At 38.3% G+C, this 15,410-nt stretch overlaps 1 protein-coding gene across 1 annotated transcript in view; it reads left to right on the plus strand.

Annotated features, from left to right (window-relative positions):
• Positions 1 to 14,767, plus strand: part of LAMA2 (laminin subunit alpha 2) — a 361,557-nt gene extending 346,790 nt beyond the window's left edge. The window contains exons 57-63 of the mRNA XM_061990653.1: positions 3,229 to 3,341; positions 4,802 to 4,991; positions 7,512 to 7,667; positions 10,827 to 10,980; positions 11,342 to 11,472; positions 12,101 to 12,323; positions 14,534 to 14,767. Of these exons, the coding sequence (XP_061846637.1) occupies positions 3,229 to 3,341; positions 4,802 to 4,991; positions 7,512 to 7,667; positions 10,827 to 10,980; positions 11,342 to 11,472; positions 12,101 to 12,323; positions 14,534 to 14,691 (1,125 nt within the window). The 3' untranslated portion in view covers positions 14,692 to 14,767. The remainder of the gene's footprint in view (positions 1 to 3,228; positions 3,342 to 4,801; positions 4,992 to 7,511; positions 7,668 to 10,826; positions 10,981 to 11,341; positions 11,473 to 12,100; positions 12,324 to 14,533) is intronic.
• The last annotated feature ends 643 nt before the right edge of the window (positions 14,768 to 15,410 follow it).

Consider the following 15,410-nt stretch of genomic DNA (forward strand, 5'->3'; position numbering starts at 1 on the left):
AAGGCAACAACAAGATAAAGGAGGTCACTATAATTATCAATGTTGTGAAAAAGTGTGGACATGTTATCCCTTGATTAGACATCATAAACAAAATGAAAAGACACAGAAGCATGTGAGAGAGCCAAGTGCACACTTTCTAAGTCTTTAGGCATTAACTTTTAAATAGCAAAATTGAGTGGAATAAACCCACTCATTAATAGCAGAAACTAGTCCCATTGCAACTAGGAGAATTTTGTATATTACATATCCATAGTAGCAACAAATTGAAACAGGAGATCAAAATAAACCATTTTAGTATTCTGAAGACTTTAAAATATTTTAAATGAGGCAAATTTTTTTGTAGTCTTTACATTCATCTCAGTGAACTCTCCAAAGATTTTTTTTCCTGCGGAATGTTGCAAGAAAATAAGTAGCTACAATCTAATAAGAAGAAAGTACTCATTTAGTTATGCAGAAGCTCAGTGTAGAAGGATTGTATGTAGAAATATACAGCAGAAATAATTTCCTCATACTAGACTTAAATAAGATATCTGTTCTAAGATATCTGTACCTTTTTGATCTCTATTGTCCTTCTGCATGTAAAAGGAAAGGGGAGATTAATCCCCATTGAAAAACACCTATCCACTGCTAAAGTCAAGATCTAGAAGTAGGACAGTGGGAATATACACTGGTCACCAGTCTGCTGCTGCTTGCTATGGATGCCAAAATGTTTCTCTGCATTAGGTAACTGCTGCTTCTCCCTCATCTTATTCATTGCTTCTCAGGATTCGCTTGCCACTGAAATGAAGAGTGCCAGCGTTACTTCTGCACTTGTCTCCATGACGGTATCTTCCCCTGTTTCTCCATGCATTGCTTCATTGCTTTATTAACACTGTTTAATGAACTGTGGAGACTGCTTCTGTGGTGGTCTTTTTTTCCCCTTAATTGCTTTCTTTGTAATTACTAATAGACTACTGTTTGTACAGAATGTGTCCACCAGTGGGCTTTTCTGTTCCTCATTTCCACTGTGATGCACACCTAGCTTCTTGGCTTACCAGTCAAGTCCCTGACATCTCACAAAACTGAAATAAAATGCAGCTGAAGAGTTCAGTCTTAAGACTCTCAGGAAATATGTGAGATTATTAAGCAGCCAGCACACTTTAAGGCCATTACCAAAAAAACAAAGCTGAGCTATTTTATTACAGGCTGATGATCCATCCTCAGTTCACAATCTTGTGAAGTCTGGCCCGTAGATAAAGTGAAAGCAGAGACAGACTTGTGAATAACACTTGAAAGTATTTTAAACGTGCCCTACTGATATATTTTTCCTTTCAATGAAATTTCCACGTCAACCTACTGAATGTTCACTATTATCAATTACTATTTATCAGTGAATAGTCAGTGTATGCTTGCTATGATTCCAACCATCATGATGTGTTTGGGACTGTCCCCCACTCCTTGCCCTTATAGTCCTCCTGTTGGGATGAAGGAAAACTACAATGTTTGCTGATACTGGGGTGCAGTTAAAGTGTCATGGCCAGACCTTTTACTAACATATATGACCCCAGGATTGAATTTACTGTTAGAATATGTCCTTTTACTATGTAATATGTAAAAGTGTGCCACATAACAGTGTGTGTTTGCATGTTAATTTTCCAATTCTTTCCTGTTGCTCCAGTACCAGTAGTTAGTCCCCATCTTCGAATTTCAGCAAGCCCAAATGCTATTGAAAGTATTATATACACAGCATTATTATTAACACAGTGGTTAAACTTCGAGATAAGTTTGTAAAGCTTAAAATAGTTAGAAACTTTATCCAGAATATGGTATTTTTCCTCTGATGGTCACTGGAAGACTGCTGTACTGTATTGATACCTTTGCTTGGTCCTGCTGAAGTTTCTCAATTTTTTCCCTCCATTGCACATTGTAGCGTACTTCTTGTAAGGCAGGGTGTTCTACTCTGTCATGTTCAAATCAGAGCATTCATTGTGGAAAATGGACTTTTAGAACTGCTTTGTGAAGTACTGTTGTGAAGATTTTTGTGACACCTGAAAGCTCAAAAGAACAATAACACTACTTAAAAACTGAATGAGAAGGGGAAAGAAATTTCCTCTTTGTGGCTGAAATCTCGGTGCCTGATGAGTCAATCATGACACTTTCAAAATGTTTCACAGAAAGAGCTCTTTGTCAGCAAAGCATCATACCTTGTGCTTTGCAGGTCCCTGCTGAGTCAGGGCTCAAATAAGAGACTGTCACCAATCCAAAGTGCTATCAGCCACAGTGCTTAAAAACAGAGCTGCAGCTATCAAAGTTTGTTTTTTTCCCAGTGGTATTGTCCTGACATTGTGTTGTGGTAGATCCTTTGAGTAGTTTCTTCACAATACTCTCAGTGGGAGGTAAAAGCTAGAGAGTAGGAGCTGGTAATTACCATGGTCTCGCATTGCCCCAGGCACCCCTATACAAGAGCTTTAGGGCCAGAGATTAAAAGATCTGGTCAAATTAAAAGGAGAAAATTACACTGGGCAGAAGATATTTTACCTTCCATTGTTGCACCACTTTAAGATAAATAGAAATGGAACAGACAGGGAGGGGTTTCTTTCTGTACCCCCTGGGTAATGTGTCTACATTAGAGAGCTCAGGGAATTTAACAGTTGTTACTTCTACCATCAGTTATTCAGGTTCCTTTGTTGTTTGTAGGAGCCTTTCAACAGCACCAAGGGAGACAACAGCACATTAAACAAAGAGTGCAACTGTAAAACCATATAAAGAAGCAAAATGGAGGACTTGTTGACAGATACAGGATCTGAAACTACTTTTAACTCATCATTTTGAAGGTGGCTAGATATCAAGTCGACAGCAAAGCCTTCTTTTAAAACTTAAGTTCTTGCTTCATTTCTGTAAGAGGGCATCCAAGTGTGCAAACCTGTTATGTGAATTAAAAGTATGCTGAGCTGCCTGGAAATCACTTAAGACTCTTGTAAAAGTCCAGTGGTGGCATGAAAGCAGCAATGTTCATCTATTACTTTTATTTGCTTTTACAGCCAGCTTAACAAGCTCTGCTTTTACACCAAGATCCTGTCATACTGGTTTATAACTTTAGCTGGTGTGATGAGACTGACATATTGGAAAACAGCGGGGCCAGTGTCCAGACTATATTCTCAGTCCTGAGCAGTTGGAAGGCTCCCGGCATGTGCACAGCTGACACAGATACGAAATACAAAGTTTGTTTGACTGCTGTATATCTTGCAGGATTCCTGTGCTGCTGACACAGAACCAGCCATTTTGGAAGGTGGCAAGCAATTTGGTCTTTCAAGGAACAGCCACATTGCAGTTGCCTTTGATGACACCAAAGTAAAAAACAGGTATGTTGTTTATTTCTGCAACAAGTTTTGATAGAATAGTGACAAAATAAAATGCCCCTCCTAATATCCTAATAAGCATCTACGAAAATTGTGGGCATAGTCTCAAAAAGAACATGTCTCATGGCTATTTGATTTCATTAAGACAGTATGAGAAGTTTTAAAGCATGAAATCTAGGCCATGAAGTGCCTCTCACAAAAAAAAAAAATCACCTCTTTGTAAAGGTTGGAGAACACACAGATCCCAGATTGATTTGCAGAAAAACAAACACAAGAATGGAACCAAGTCATGCAACAGAGTTCATAGATTGTTTTTGCAGTAGATAATTTCTTGGTTCAGTAACTTGATAATTTCTTATACTAAGCAAAATGGTTTTTCCCCTTTCCTCTGACAGTTAAACAGGGAAAATAGCATCACCCTCCGAAAGTATAACACTATACACATATATATTGATATGCAAAGGAATTCCAAGAGCTACTTAAAAAAAAATACAGCTGTTTACAATGGATTTGTGAAGCTATAGTTTGTTAATTTTTGCTCTGAATGCACATAATCATTAACAAATGCACCATATAACATCACTAAGCATTTTTGCTGCCTTACTGTTTGTGAGTCCATCAGCTTCACACTTATTTTTACCTATAAAAATGCAGCGCTGCTTTTTTTCACATATGCTGATTTTAGAAAACTAGGAATATAATTAAAAGAAATAGGTAATCCTACAGTCATTTCCTGGAGGAGAGATTCAATGAAAATCCTGGCCTGCTCATTTTCATGCAATGATTTTTCATGTTTATTTTATGAACTGCTTTCAGGTACTGACGTGGCAGCTCAGCTTGGGCTGGGTTAGTGGTGTGCTACCAGTACAACCTTAGCATTTAGATAATCTCAACCATTTCTTCCCAGGTTCTTTGCATCACCGTTCTGTCCAAGGGCTCAGCAGGCCTCCTCAGACACATGCCCATTTTTTGTTGGGAGAAATGAGAATAAGTGGTTTCTATCCTCATTGTAAACTCTACATCTGTAGAAGTTTTGCAACCTGTCTTCAGGCGATTCAACTCATTAGACACTCAACATTTGCCCGCTGTCACTGCAGCTCGCTCCTCTTTGTGAGCATTATGTGTGTGGATGATGGATAACGCTGCTGGAATTTTACAAGCACTGGGATTTTCTAGCAACTACAGCCGCAGCTGAGAATTATATTTTGAAATTCTATGCCAAGGTTGCTCTTTTGTGCTTCCACAGCAAAGGGACTAATGAACACTCGAACGTCAGTGATCAGCTATGTGTGAAATGTTATTCATGTATGACCAAATTATTTTTCTTAAACTCTGATGGACAAGGGGCCCCTAACTGTAAAGTTTTTGAGAGGAACACAAAAGGGTGAAGCAGATAGATTTGTCTCCTGCTTGACTCTAAATAACTTCTTTTGTTGTTGTTTTCCTGTTTGTTTGATTTCCAGACTTACAATTGAATTTGAAGTCCGAACAACAGCTGATTCTGGCTTGCTGTTTTATATGGCTCGCATCAACCATGCTGATTTTGCTACAGTTCAGATAAAGAATGGGCAGCCTTACTTCAGCTACGATCTAGGGAGTGGAGACACCAATACAATGATTTCCAACAAAATAAATGATGGCCAGTGGCACAAGGTATAATAGTTCCTAATGCTAAATTACTCTTTGTAATGTTAACAGCAAGCTTTGTTTTGCTTTAAGATATCTGCAAAATGTGGTTTATACAAACTAAACTTTATTACGAGGATTTTCTGTAGTCTGTACAATTTATGCTTTCAGATTCACTGTCAAGTACACCATACATATTCCACTAACAAAAAAGTTAGTGCTGATCTTGGAAATTTGTCCTTCAGGAAACACATATTTCTGGACATATTTAGAATATGTCCCATATATGGTAAGGAACTGCTAAAAGTGTTCCTTCCTGCTTAATAGGGCTCAGATGAATATCAGCTCATGATGACAGAATACATCCTTAAAGCCAGTTATTTTTGTGTTAATGTAATTGTTTAGCCATAATGCTAAAAAAAATATAAATAACATTTAAGTAAATCTTCCCTGCATTATTAATTAAATTCAGTAGGAAATAAATATGCTGTTCATTGATGTGTTTGGCAGCCCTTTCTGTGAATTTGAGAGGAAGCATTTGTTTACAATGCCTGTGGCATTCACAGAATCACAGAATGGTAGGGGTTGGAAGGGACCTCTAGAGATCACTAGTCCAAGCCCCCTGCTAAAGTAGGTTCACTTCGATTAGGTCACACAGGAACATGTCCAGGTGGTTTTGAAGACTTCCAGAGAAGGAGACTTTACAACCTCCCTGAGCAGCCTGTGCCAGGGCTCCTTCATCCTTACAATAAAATAGTTTTTTCTTAGATTTAAGTGGAACTTTTTGTGTTCCAGCTTCTTTCCATTACCCCTTGTCCTGTCACTGGACAGCACAGAAATCTGGATGGTAGGGGAGAGAACATCACAACCACAAAGTTTACTAGCCATGGACAAGAACAGACAAATAATATATTCATTAGGTAACATGCTTGAAGGTACCAATAAAGACAAAGAACATCTGTAACTACGCATTCACATATTACATATACTATATATGAGACATTAAATTTTGGACAGGCATTTGAAAAGTAACTATCTGCATCTCTATCAGTAAATGAGAAAAAAACCTAATTGCGTTTTCTGTTACACTTGAATTACTCTCACTAAACCCTCTTCACAGTTACCGTTACTTCCTCTCTGCTTCCTTCCCACTCTGCAGGAATTTTAGTTTCACTGTATTTTTATTCATGGACTTTTTGATGTTAGCAAATGTTCTATACCAAGGTATTTCATGAGGGGAAAAATAAAGTTGTAGTCATTATTTATCTAGTTTATATAATGTTTTGGAACACTAGCAGTAGACCAGGGCACATTTCTGCCAGACCTTCTATAAATACAGAAATATATGTTTTGCCCTTTTAGCCATTTTCTCTAGATTCTGACATAATTAACTGGAGCATATATTTCTTAATGGAAAACTGTGCTCTTTGGGCATGCAGCTTAGCACTCTGCAAGAGAAGGACTCTTTGTCCACACTCTTTAAGAAAACAGGGTAATTTCCTTAAAATAATCCTTTAGTGACTACCTTTTCTCCACTTGAAATGGTTTAGGTTAAAACATTTCCATCCAGCCTCCAGAAGCCACATCATGCTGCTGCTATAGATCCTCTGTAAGAGTGTTCCCAGTTCCTGTCTCACCAAATCCTGCTTCTGCCTAATTGTCCATCTCAAATTTACAGTTGGCTGTAAGCTCCAAGTTCAGTCCCTCACCTGCAGTCCATCCTGCAGTGTTCAGTCATTCCCATGAAGCAGAAGCAGTAGTTAAAGAAAAGCCAAAGAAAATTGTTGTTTGTCTGTCTTAGCTCACCAGAGTAGCAAACTACTGTGCTGTTTAGAAATCTGCTAATATGCATGTTGCATTTTATGTTTATCCCTTTTTTTTTTAATACCAAACCATTATAGTGATTTGTATAAATCTCTGGAAAGAAATTGGCCTGTGGTTGTTGGGGTAGAGTTTCCTCAATTCCTCAGCAACTGTGCGTCCTCCATGCATTCGCATCCCAATTGTCTGAACTGAAGCCATAATACCAACAGAACATAGTTGGTATTATATTTACTCTAGCATGAACTATGATCTGAGGTGCATCCAAACTAGTAGAATCATAAACTCAATATTGTCTGCAAACATGTGCTGCAATAAAGATTTGCAACTGGTGCCATTAACATTCAGCACTTGCTATTCCCAGTACATAAAATTGCTGTTTGATTCTGGGAAAAACAATGTTGTCGCGTGCCTGTGATAGTAATGATAATGAAGCTTTTTATAGAAACCTCAAGCCTTTTCAAGTAGTCCTAATAAATTATATTCATATTGCCTTCTGACTCAGATGTAATTGAAAGGCAGTCATGTGTTTGCCCAAAACCTTGTGCAGGAGCTCTGTACCATGAACATTACCCATAGTTGCTGCCAGGGTATTTCTGCTAACTGCTTCTAGCTACTTTCTCCTGTATGGTTATATATTTTGGACTGTAAGGCTAGTTACAATCCATAAACATTTTGATCTGAGAAAACTATCTCTAAATGTGTTGCATTTGTGTGTCTTTTTAGATAAAAGTAATTCGAACGAAGCAAGAAGGAAATCTTATAGTAGATGATGTTTCAAACAGAACTGTTAGCCCCAAGAAGGCCGATATATTGGATGTTGTAGGAATGCTGTATGTGGGAGGACTACCCGTTAACTACACAACCAGGAGAATTGGTCCGGTAAGTAAGTTTGTTTAAATTATCTTACTCTCCTTCAGTACTGTCTTCCCAGTTTGGTTTGGTTTTCCCTCAGACTGCTTGGGAATAGGGATAAAGTGAACCTCGCTGGAGGTATGCTACAGTGTTTCAGTGGAAAGATCTGTCTCAGAATCCAGTTAATGCAAAGAACTAGAGACAGCTAACAGAGTTAGTTACTGTCGTGGAAAAGTAGAAAGATCTACACATTTGTATCTACTTGAACATTGTGCAGCTAGAGTATAAGGTCCTGAATACTGCTTGCCCTTTCTCTTAGCTGTAATTCATCTAGCAATAAATCCTAATAAACACTGAAAGTGTCTGCTAGGAGAAGCAGTAGAAGCTTTACCCTGAACAAAGTACCCAGTAGTACTGCTGCTTACTGTGGTAATTGGTTTTGTGTTGTTATTACTGAACTAGGAGAGAACCTATTTTGAAGTAATGCCATGAAATCTCTGTTGTCCTCTTTCTGTTTCTAAAACAAATGCACATATATCAATTTGTCACCCTTTTGGTCTAAATGCCCAGCTTCCATGCTGATACAGAAGGTAACTTGTCAACCAGAGAGTCCAGAGAGGCGAATATCATTTTGGCCTAAATTTTGTAGGATTAAGTACTAACACTGTATTCCCTCACCAAGGCCATCTGCTGCATCTATCTGCACCGCTCCACGCCAATCTTCTCACTTTCCTGCTGCCCTCCCACTCCTCCAAGATATGCCAATATCAGAATCAGAGAAAAACTTATTCCCTGCACTATTTTTCTCTCTGTGCAGAGAGGTCTTTTAAAGCAGAAGCCAGAAGTTGAGTGAATTAAATTACAGCAACCAACAAATTAGACATGTAGTGTAGCACAAATTGGATTAAAAAAAACAACCTGGAATGTCAGTAGTAGCTATGTCTAGGCTCATTCTATGTGCTTCTCATTAAAGTGGAGGCAAAGTCACAAATCCTGGTAAGGAAACAAACCAGACTTTCAAAAAACCTGCATGTGAGTGAACACCGTTGTAGTAAGATGGTTGTGGAATGGCAAATACTAGTCTATAGACAGGTAAAAGCCCACTAGTTTGGGTGGACAAAATAAATACTGAAAAGGAATTCATAGATCCTGCCTAAATAAGACCTTATGATAACTCATGGATGGGGAATGAAGAGGAAGAATAACCACTGCAGAGTTATATTCCATAAAGAAAATTTCCAAGCCAACTATGGATTGTGCAGAAAGCCCAAATTAAGGCAAATCTACCTATCACTTGTATTTACCAAAACAGATCCAAGGCACTGAAAAACAAAAGTTACGCAATACTTAACTACCCACAAACCATAATTCCTAAAACTACGACATTATGCTCTTGGAAATACATCTGCAATTTTCAAATACAAATCTGAAGAGAAAGGCAACACTAAATGCTTACCTACTGCTTCTTGTCAGAAGTAATGGAGGGAACTGGTGTAGATAAACATCTCAGTCTGGCAGTAACAGTCATGTTGGATCCTGACAGCCTTATGCGCTTTGAGATTTAAATGAAGCTGTGACTTCAAATATCATTCACAGAAGGTAAAAACCAGTGCTTGCCTTTCAATCACTCTCAGTAAAATACACCGCTTGATGTATTAATAGAGCGTTGTATTGTAGGCTACAGTGTGAAGGTTCTGAAGCAAAGTAAATTGAAAGGACATACTATGTTAGTTAGGGCTTTCTTCTAAACTCCCATCAGCCTTTCTTGACACTAGTACATAACTTTAGGTGGGTTGGCTTCTTACTCAGTGCAGAAGACAGGTACTTACTTGTTTGGCTTCTGTAGATGTCCTATTTTAATCAGTCAAAACTCTGCTTTCAGCAGAAGAGGTTATATTGCCTGTTACCATGCTCAAGTATAAACAGATTTGGTTTCCCATAGGGAAAGCGAACTTTTGAATTTAGAGAATGTTACCAAGTTGTCCACAAAGCTTCCATTCTGTGATTTAGTGTCCCAGTGAGGAGGGCAAGATTGGTTTTTTTGTGTGGCATTTTTCTTTTTTTTAAAACAAACCTTTTTGATCTGGTGACGATTTTCACGTAGAAATTAGAAAAGGGTCTATTTATGAAGAATCTCACAGAATTTCTCAGCTCAGAACTGAATTTTTTCACTGATACTGCTCAAGTTCTCTTGAAAATTTTATGCAGATGTATTTAGCAGTAAAAAGCTATGCCATTCTATAGTACATTCAGCTTTGATTTACAAAGAAATAAATTCTTTGGAAATTCTTTCAGATTGCTAGTCAGGATATTGCTAGAGGTAGTGTGCAGAGTCAAAACTTCTCTCTGCAAGTGTGACCTTCTCCTTTCTGTGTTTGTACATATTTTTACACTTTCATACACTGATTTTTATTTTCCTCCTTCTTGCTTATGAATATGTCTTCCTTTTCTGCCTCGGAGTCTGTTTTTATCACTTTTCTCTCTCCCATTGATATCAAGCAGGTGTGAATTTTCCTAACTAACTCAAAGATCAATGCCTTTGAAGCTGCGAATAAAAACACAGCTTCTGCACACCTCAGAGAGTAGCCGTGTCACTGTGGTCACCAGACCTATATATGGTTATTACATGAAGAATGATGTCCAGTCAACAACCTTTACATAGTGGCTTTTTTCATTTTAGTGGCTGTGTTACCTGCATTAGCTCTGTCTTGCCATGCAACGTTAGGCCCATCGTAAAGTGATTAAAGGGAAGAAGAAAAAAAAAAGCCCTAGTACAATTACCAGCAGCCTAGAGAGCTATATTCAGCATCTTCATCTACTCGCAAACCCCATAACCTAGTCAATTAAAAAGGTAAAGTATAGGCCATTAAATTCCTGCACTGCTGATGTAATTTGCTATGTTTCATTATGCAGTGTATTATTTTATGTCCCCTCCATTAAGCCAAATAGATGTGACTCAGATCACATCTCTAAAAGGTAATTTGTCCTCGGTATGACTGAGATTAGATTCCAATTACGATCAGATATTAAGGATTAGGCATGTAAAATTCAAGTTTTAGTCAGCTCCATAAATCCAGCAGAGAAGCAAAGGAAAGGTACTTTTCTATGACATACTTTAGGCCTTTATTCTGAGCATTTCAATTTGCTTTGTACAGTTATACATTTTGTTTGAAATCTTGACTGCAGGTCACTTATAGCATCAATGGCTGCATCAGAAGTTTTAAAATGACAGAGTCACCTGTTGATCTGGATAATCCAACTTCCAGCTTCAACGTTGGAAAATGCTTTGTCACTGCCCAGAAAGGAACATACTTTGATGGGACAGGCTTTGCCAAAACAGGTAATGAACAACAATTCTGCTGACAGGCAAAGAACAGGGAAAGAGGAGATGCTGCTTTCAAAAACTTCCACAGCTACATTAACTCCTGCTGACTGGAGGCAAATTGAGACCAATACTCAAAACTATGGCTGATTAGTTTTAGTTATCTTGCCCAGGGATAGACTATATGACTTTCTCGCGAGGTCTCACACCAAGTGCAGCCACCGTAACAGTTACTGAAATTATTTCACGTGAAATAGACTGCATTAACAATGATGAGTTCCTTACCTTGCAATACTGGCAGCAGACTTTCTGTGATTATCAGGAATAACATGTTAGATGCTTTTCTTCATTTTATTATGCTTCTCTTTTTCTCTGCCAGTGGGTGCATACAAAGTGGGAACAGACCTGCTCGTGGAATTTGAATTCCGGACAACACGAATGAATGGTGTTCTCCTGGGAGTCAGCAGCCAGAAAATGGATGGGCTCGGCATCGAATTAGTAGATGGAAAAGTGAGTGGCAAAGCATTTTTGCCCCTTTATAGAGATGGGTTTTGGAAAGCACAGGTAGTTTAAAATGCAAGCTCACAACCCCAATCTTAAGGCGTCTCAGTCAGTATCAGTGCTCTGCTTTATACAGCACTTGCCACTTCCCATACATCAAGAGGCTCTTACAATTCTACAAAGACATTTTAGAAGGTTCTGTAACACTTGAGTTTTCTCAAACTGCAACATCAGGACTTAAATTAGTGAGAATATGAAAAGCTTTGAGGAAAAGCTTTGTCATTAATAATACCAGTTTCTTGAATATATCTCTTATTTCACAGTCTGAAAAACCAATCAGTAATCTATCACTAGATTCTTTAGAACTTGGGGCAAGGGGGTAAAACACCCAAAAACTAAGACATGAAAATGGAAATATAACAACCTATAAGACAATTTTGCATATTTCCACTAGTATTTATCTCAGTGACATGACCCAGATCCCAGAGGGACAGCAATCCAAATAGAGTCTGGTATTAAATGAGAGATTTAGTGTGTTCAGTCAGAGCCTTTTCACTTTGAGTAAACAAAAAAGAAACAATAAGAAAATTGTAGAACTGTTTTGAGAAGTATCTGCCTTGTGTGTCACACTTTGCAGGTGATGTTTCATGTTGACAATGGTGCAGGCCGATTCTCTGCTATCTATGAGCCCGATGCCCCAGGAAGCTTGTGCGACGGACAATGGCACAAAGTTCTTGCAAACAAGATCAAACACCGTTTAGAGCTGACTGTAGATGACAGACAGGTGGATGGTAACAGTCCAAACAGGGCCTCCACCTCAGCAGACACTAACGACCCTATCTTTGTTGGAGGATATCCTGGTAAGCATTTAACATATAAATGATGCTTTACTTATGCTCTAGCAACTCTGCCTTGCTAATGTCTTAAAGGCAATTAAGAGTAGAATGCTAAAGATGATAGATAAGACTGTCCAAGTTTGTCTCAGTGGGCATGTATACTCATTTCTGCATCTAGCTGCATTTCGGAACATGAAGTTCCAGCACCAAGGGTCTCTCACAGATCGTCCTGCCCTGTTTTAAATGGAGGCCCTGTTGCTTTAAAAATTCCTGCTTAGTAACAGCTGAATAGTTTTCTTTCAATAGTAACAGCATTTGGAAAAATTAAATTTAACTAAAGAATGCACAAAGATCCTTGGGAGGGCACGGCACTGTGTGTGTAAATCAACCTGTAACATGAGGAATGTGGACAACGGCTTGCACAGAGAGGTGACGGGACACCATCTCTTTCTGATTAATGTCTTTGCTAATGGTCTGGTGGTTTGGAAAGGGAAAAAAATAACCAAAATGTGCTTCTATGGAAGCCCTCGAGAGAACTTGTGTCATGCAGAGATAATTGGAACAGGATCCAGAACTAGGCTGAGCTCTGTAGCGAGCTTCATCATCCATTCATAGACAATCAGTACGTTTATCTAACAGCTGTTTACTTTCTGAAAACACCGTTGTTTGCAAAGTACCAATTTTGTTGCATTTATGATAAAGTTTCCCTCTAGTTTGCAAAGAAGAAAGCAAAGTATGACTGTGCTAGTGCATACTGAGATCAACAGCAGATGCCTCTTGCTTTAATTCCTAAATGATTCTTTTCCTCGCCCGTGTAATATGGTGCATATAAAAAAAACCCTTCTCTTTCAAGCTTTAGACATTTTTTAAAATGTTCTTGATACTAAGATGAGAGTTGTACTTCAGTCACAGAAACCATTGATAATGATCAACAACTTTGTGCCACGAGGAAAACAGCTTTGTGGTAGACTTTTTGTAACAACCCAGGATTCTAGCAAAGGAGCTAGCACTAAAGAAGCACTGCAGCTGGAGTTACTGTCTCATTCTGGACTGTACCTCAAGAGGAACATAGCAAGAGAAACAAATGGAAGTAACATTGCAGTCTGGACTAAACAAGCCTACACTTACATCATGTTGGAGGGACATTCCTGCTAATAAACCTACATGCACATTTAAATACCTCACGCTTTTCTTGCTGTCCAGTCTAGTTCATCCAAGATTTGTTTTAACGTTTCCAATATGTAGACAGCCTTATCATAAATTTAAAACACCATATCACAGGATTTTGTAAAATTAGTAAGCGTTTGCATTTCCTAGTCCTCTTGAGGCTTCTCCTAGCTGCATAAAATAGTGCAAAAGAGTTGTAAAACAACTAGAATGAGCCTGTTGAGAATTTCCTGCACCGAGAAACCTTTTGCCACCAAAGCATGGGCAAGGATATAAATTCCTGGCTACCCGTAAAAGCCATGCTATCGCTTTCCCCTGTGCATAGAGAGATGTATTCAGTTATCTCATCCTCTGTCAAACAGCGTAATGCTATGGCCACTTTTTCACTTAGAAGAACACCAAGGAACAAGTTGGTCCATGAGTTTCAGACAGTTGAGAGAAATATTTTCAGCTTCTCAGTCAAACCAATCCTCATATATATACTTTGCTTCTTCAGTGGAAGAAATACACTCAAATCACCAACTTTACTATCAGCAAGGAAAAAAAAAAAAAAATCAGAATGCTTGAAAACTCTCACAACCGTTCCTTAGACGCAAAGTCCATACTAAGGAACTGGCATTCTCATGGTGTTAGGACTGTGAATTGCACCCATTTTAGCCATTTTTTTTCTCTGCTATTCTGTGGAGAAATAGCTTGAGAAGTGTGCAGGACTAGCACATATGCACCATATGCCATTTGGAGGTAGCAAGCTGCCATTTGGCCATTTTCCTTAACTTCCTCTAAGTCACTGAACTGAGTTACATGGTTTACAATGGCATTTTAAATGTGTTCAGATTCTGCCACTGTCATGCTAGCACAGAAAAAGCAAAAAAGACTGGATTGTTACTGCTAAGATAAGCATTTATCACATTCACTCATAAGGTTTGTCCTTTTTTTAAAATAAATATATACAGTAAATAAAACATATTCATCTATTGCTGGAGACGTCCAGTCTCCTGCAGGACTCTCAAAGAGCAAACTTAAGTATCAACTGAAATTAACATTTTGCCTTTTTTCTCTCCCTTCAGATGGCGTGACCCAGTTTGGGCTGACCACTAATATCCGTTTTAAAGGATGTATTCGATTTCTGAAGCTCACCAAGGGTACTGCTAAACCTCAAGAGATTAACTTCAGCAGAGCACTGGAGCTGAAGGGTGTTCAACCACTGTCATGCCCTGCAAACTGACTGTCATTCAGAAAATATGGGTCTGTTTATATAAGCACCTCAGATTAAAAAAAGAAAAAAAACCCCTCTCTGTATACATCGCATTCATAATAAAATGCCTTTATGCAAGTATTTGGGTAGTGTTTGTAGAATATTCAAATGGCTATTTCACAGTACCTCCTCAAGAATGCAAGAACCTAATCATTTCCCTCCATCCCCTTAACTCAGGAACTAGAACAATATTTTTTATCTTTTTCCTTATAGCCTGGAATGGAAACATATCCTTCTGATGAGTGAGACCACATATTATGCAGGATCTTCCTTTACTATGGAACTTAGAATATCTCAAGATGGAAAGAGACCCATAAGGATCTTGGGGTCCAATGCCCTGAAATGCTCCCCAGATGCTTTTAGTGAAGTAGATCTATAAACTTTTGTTCCTTTACCATTCTAAATACAGTGTGCCTATGTGCATGCACATCTCTGTCCTTTATTAGAAACAGACATATTACCTTGCTTCAAAGAAGTTTGCTTTTATGGCGTCTAAGAGCTTATAGAAAATTCTTCTAACCATAATATTTCCCATTAAAATTTCACTAAGAAATTCTGTCCTGCTGTAGTCATGGAATCAAGTGCAGGGAATGAAAACATTATGGCTTCCTCAGTTTATTTTGGATAATTAAAGAAAATGTATTGCACCTAAAATGCCCACTATATCATTTGAACAGTACTAGATTTTA

The sequence above is a fragment of the Colius striatus genome, chromosome 2 (assembly GCF_028858725.1).
Source record: "Colius striatus isolate bColStr4 chromosome 2, bColStr4.1.hap1, whole genome shotgun sequence".
Classification (NCBI taxonomy): Eukaryota; Metazoa; Chordata; class Aves; order Coliiformes; family Coliidae; genus Colius; species Colius striatus.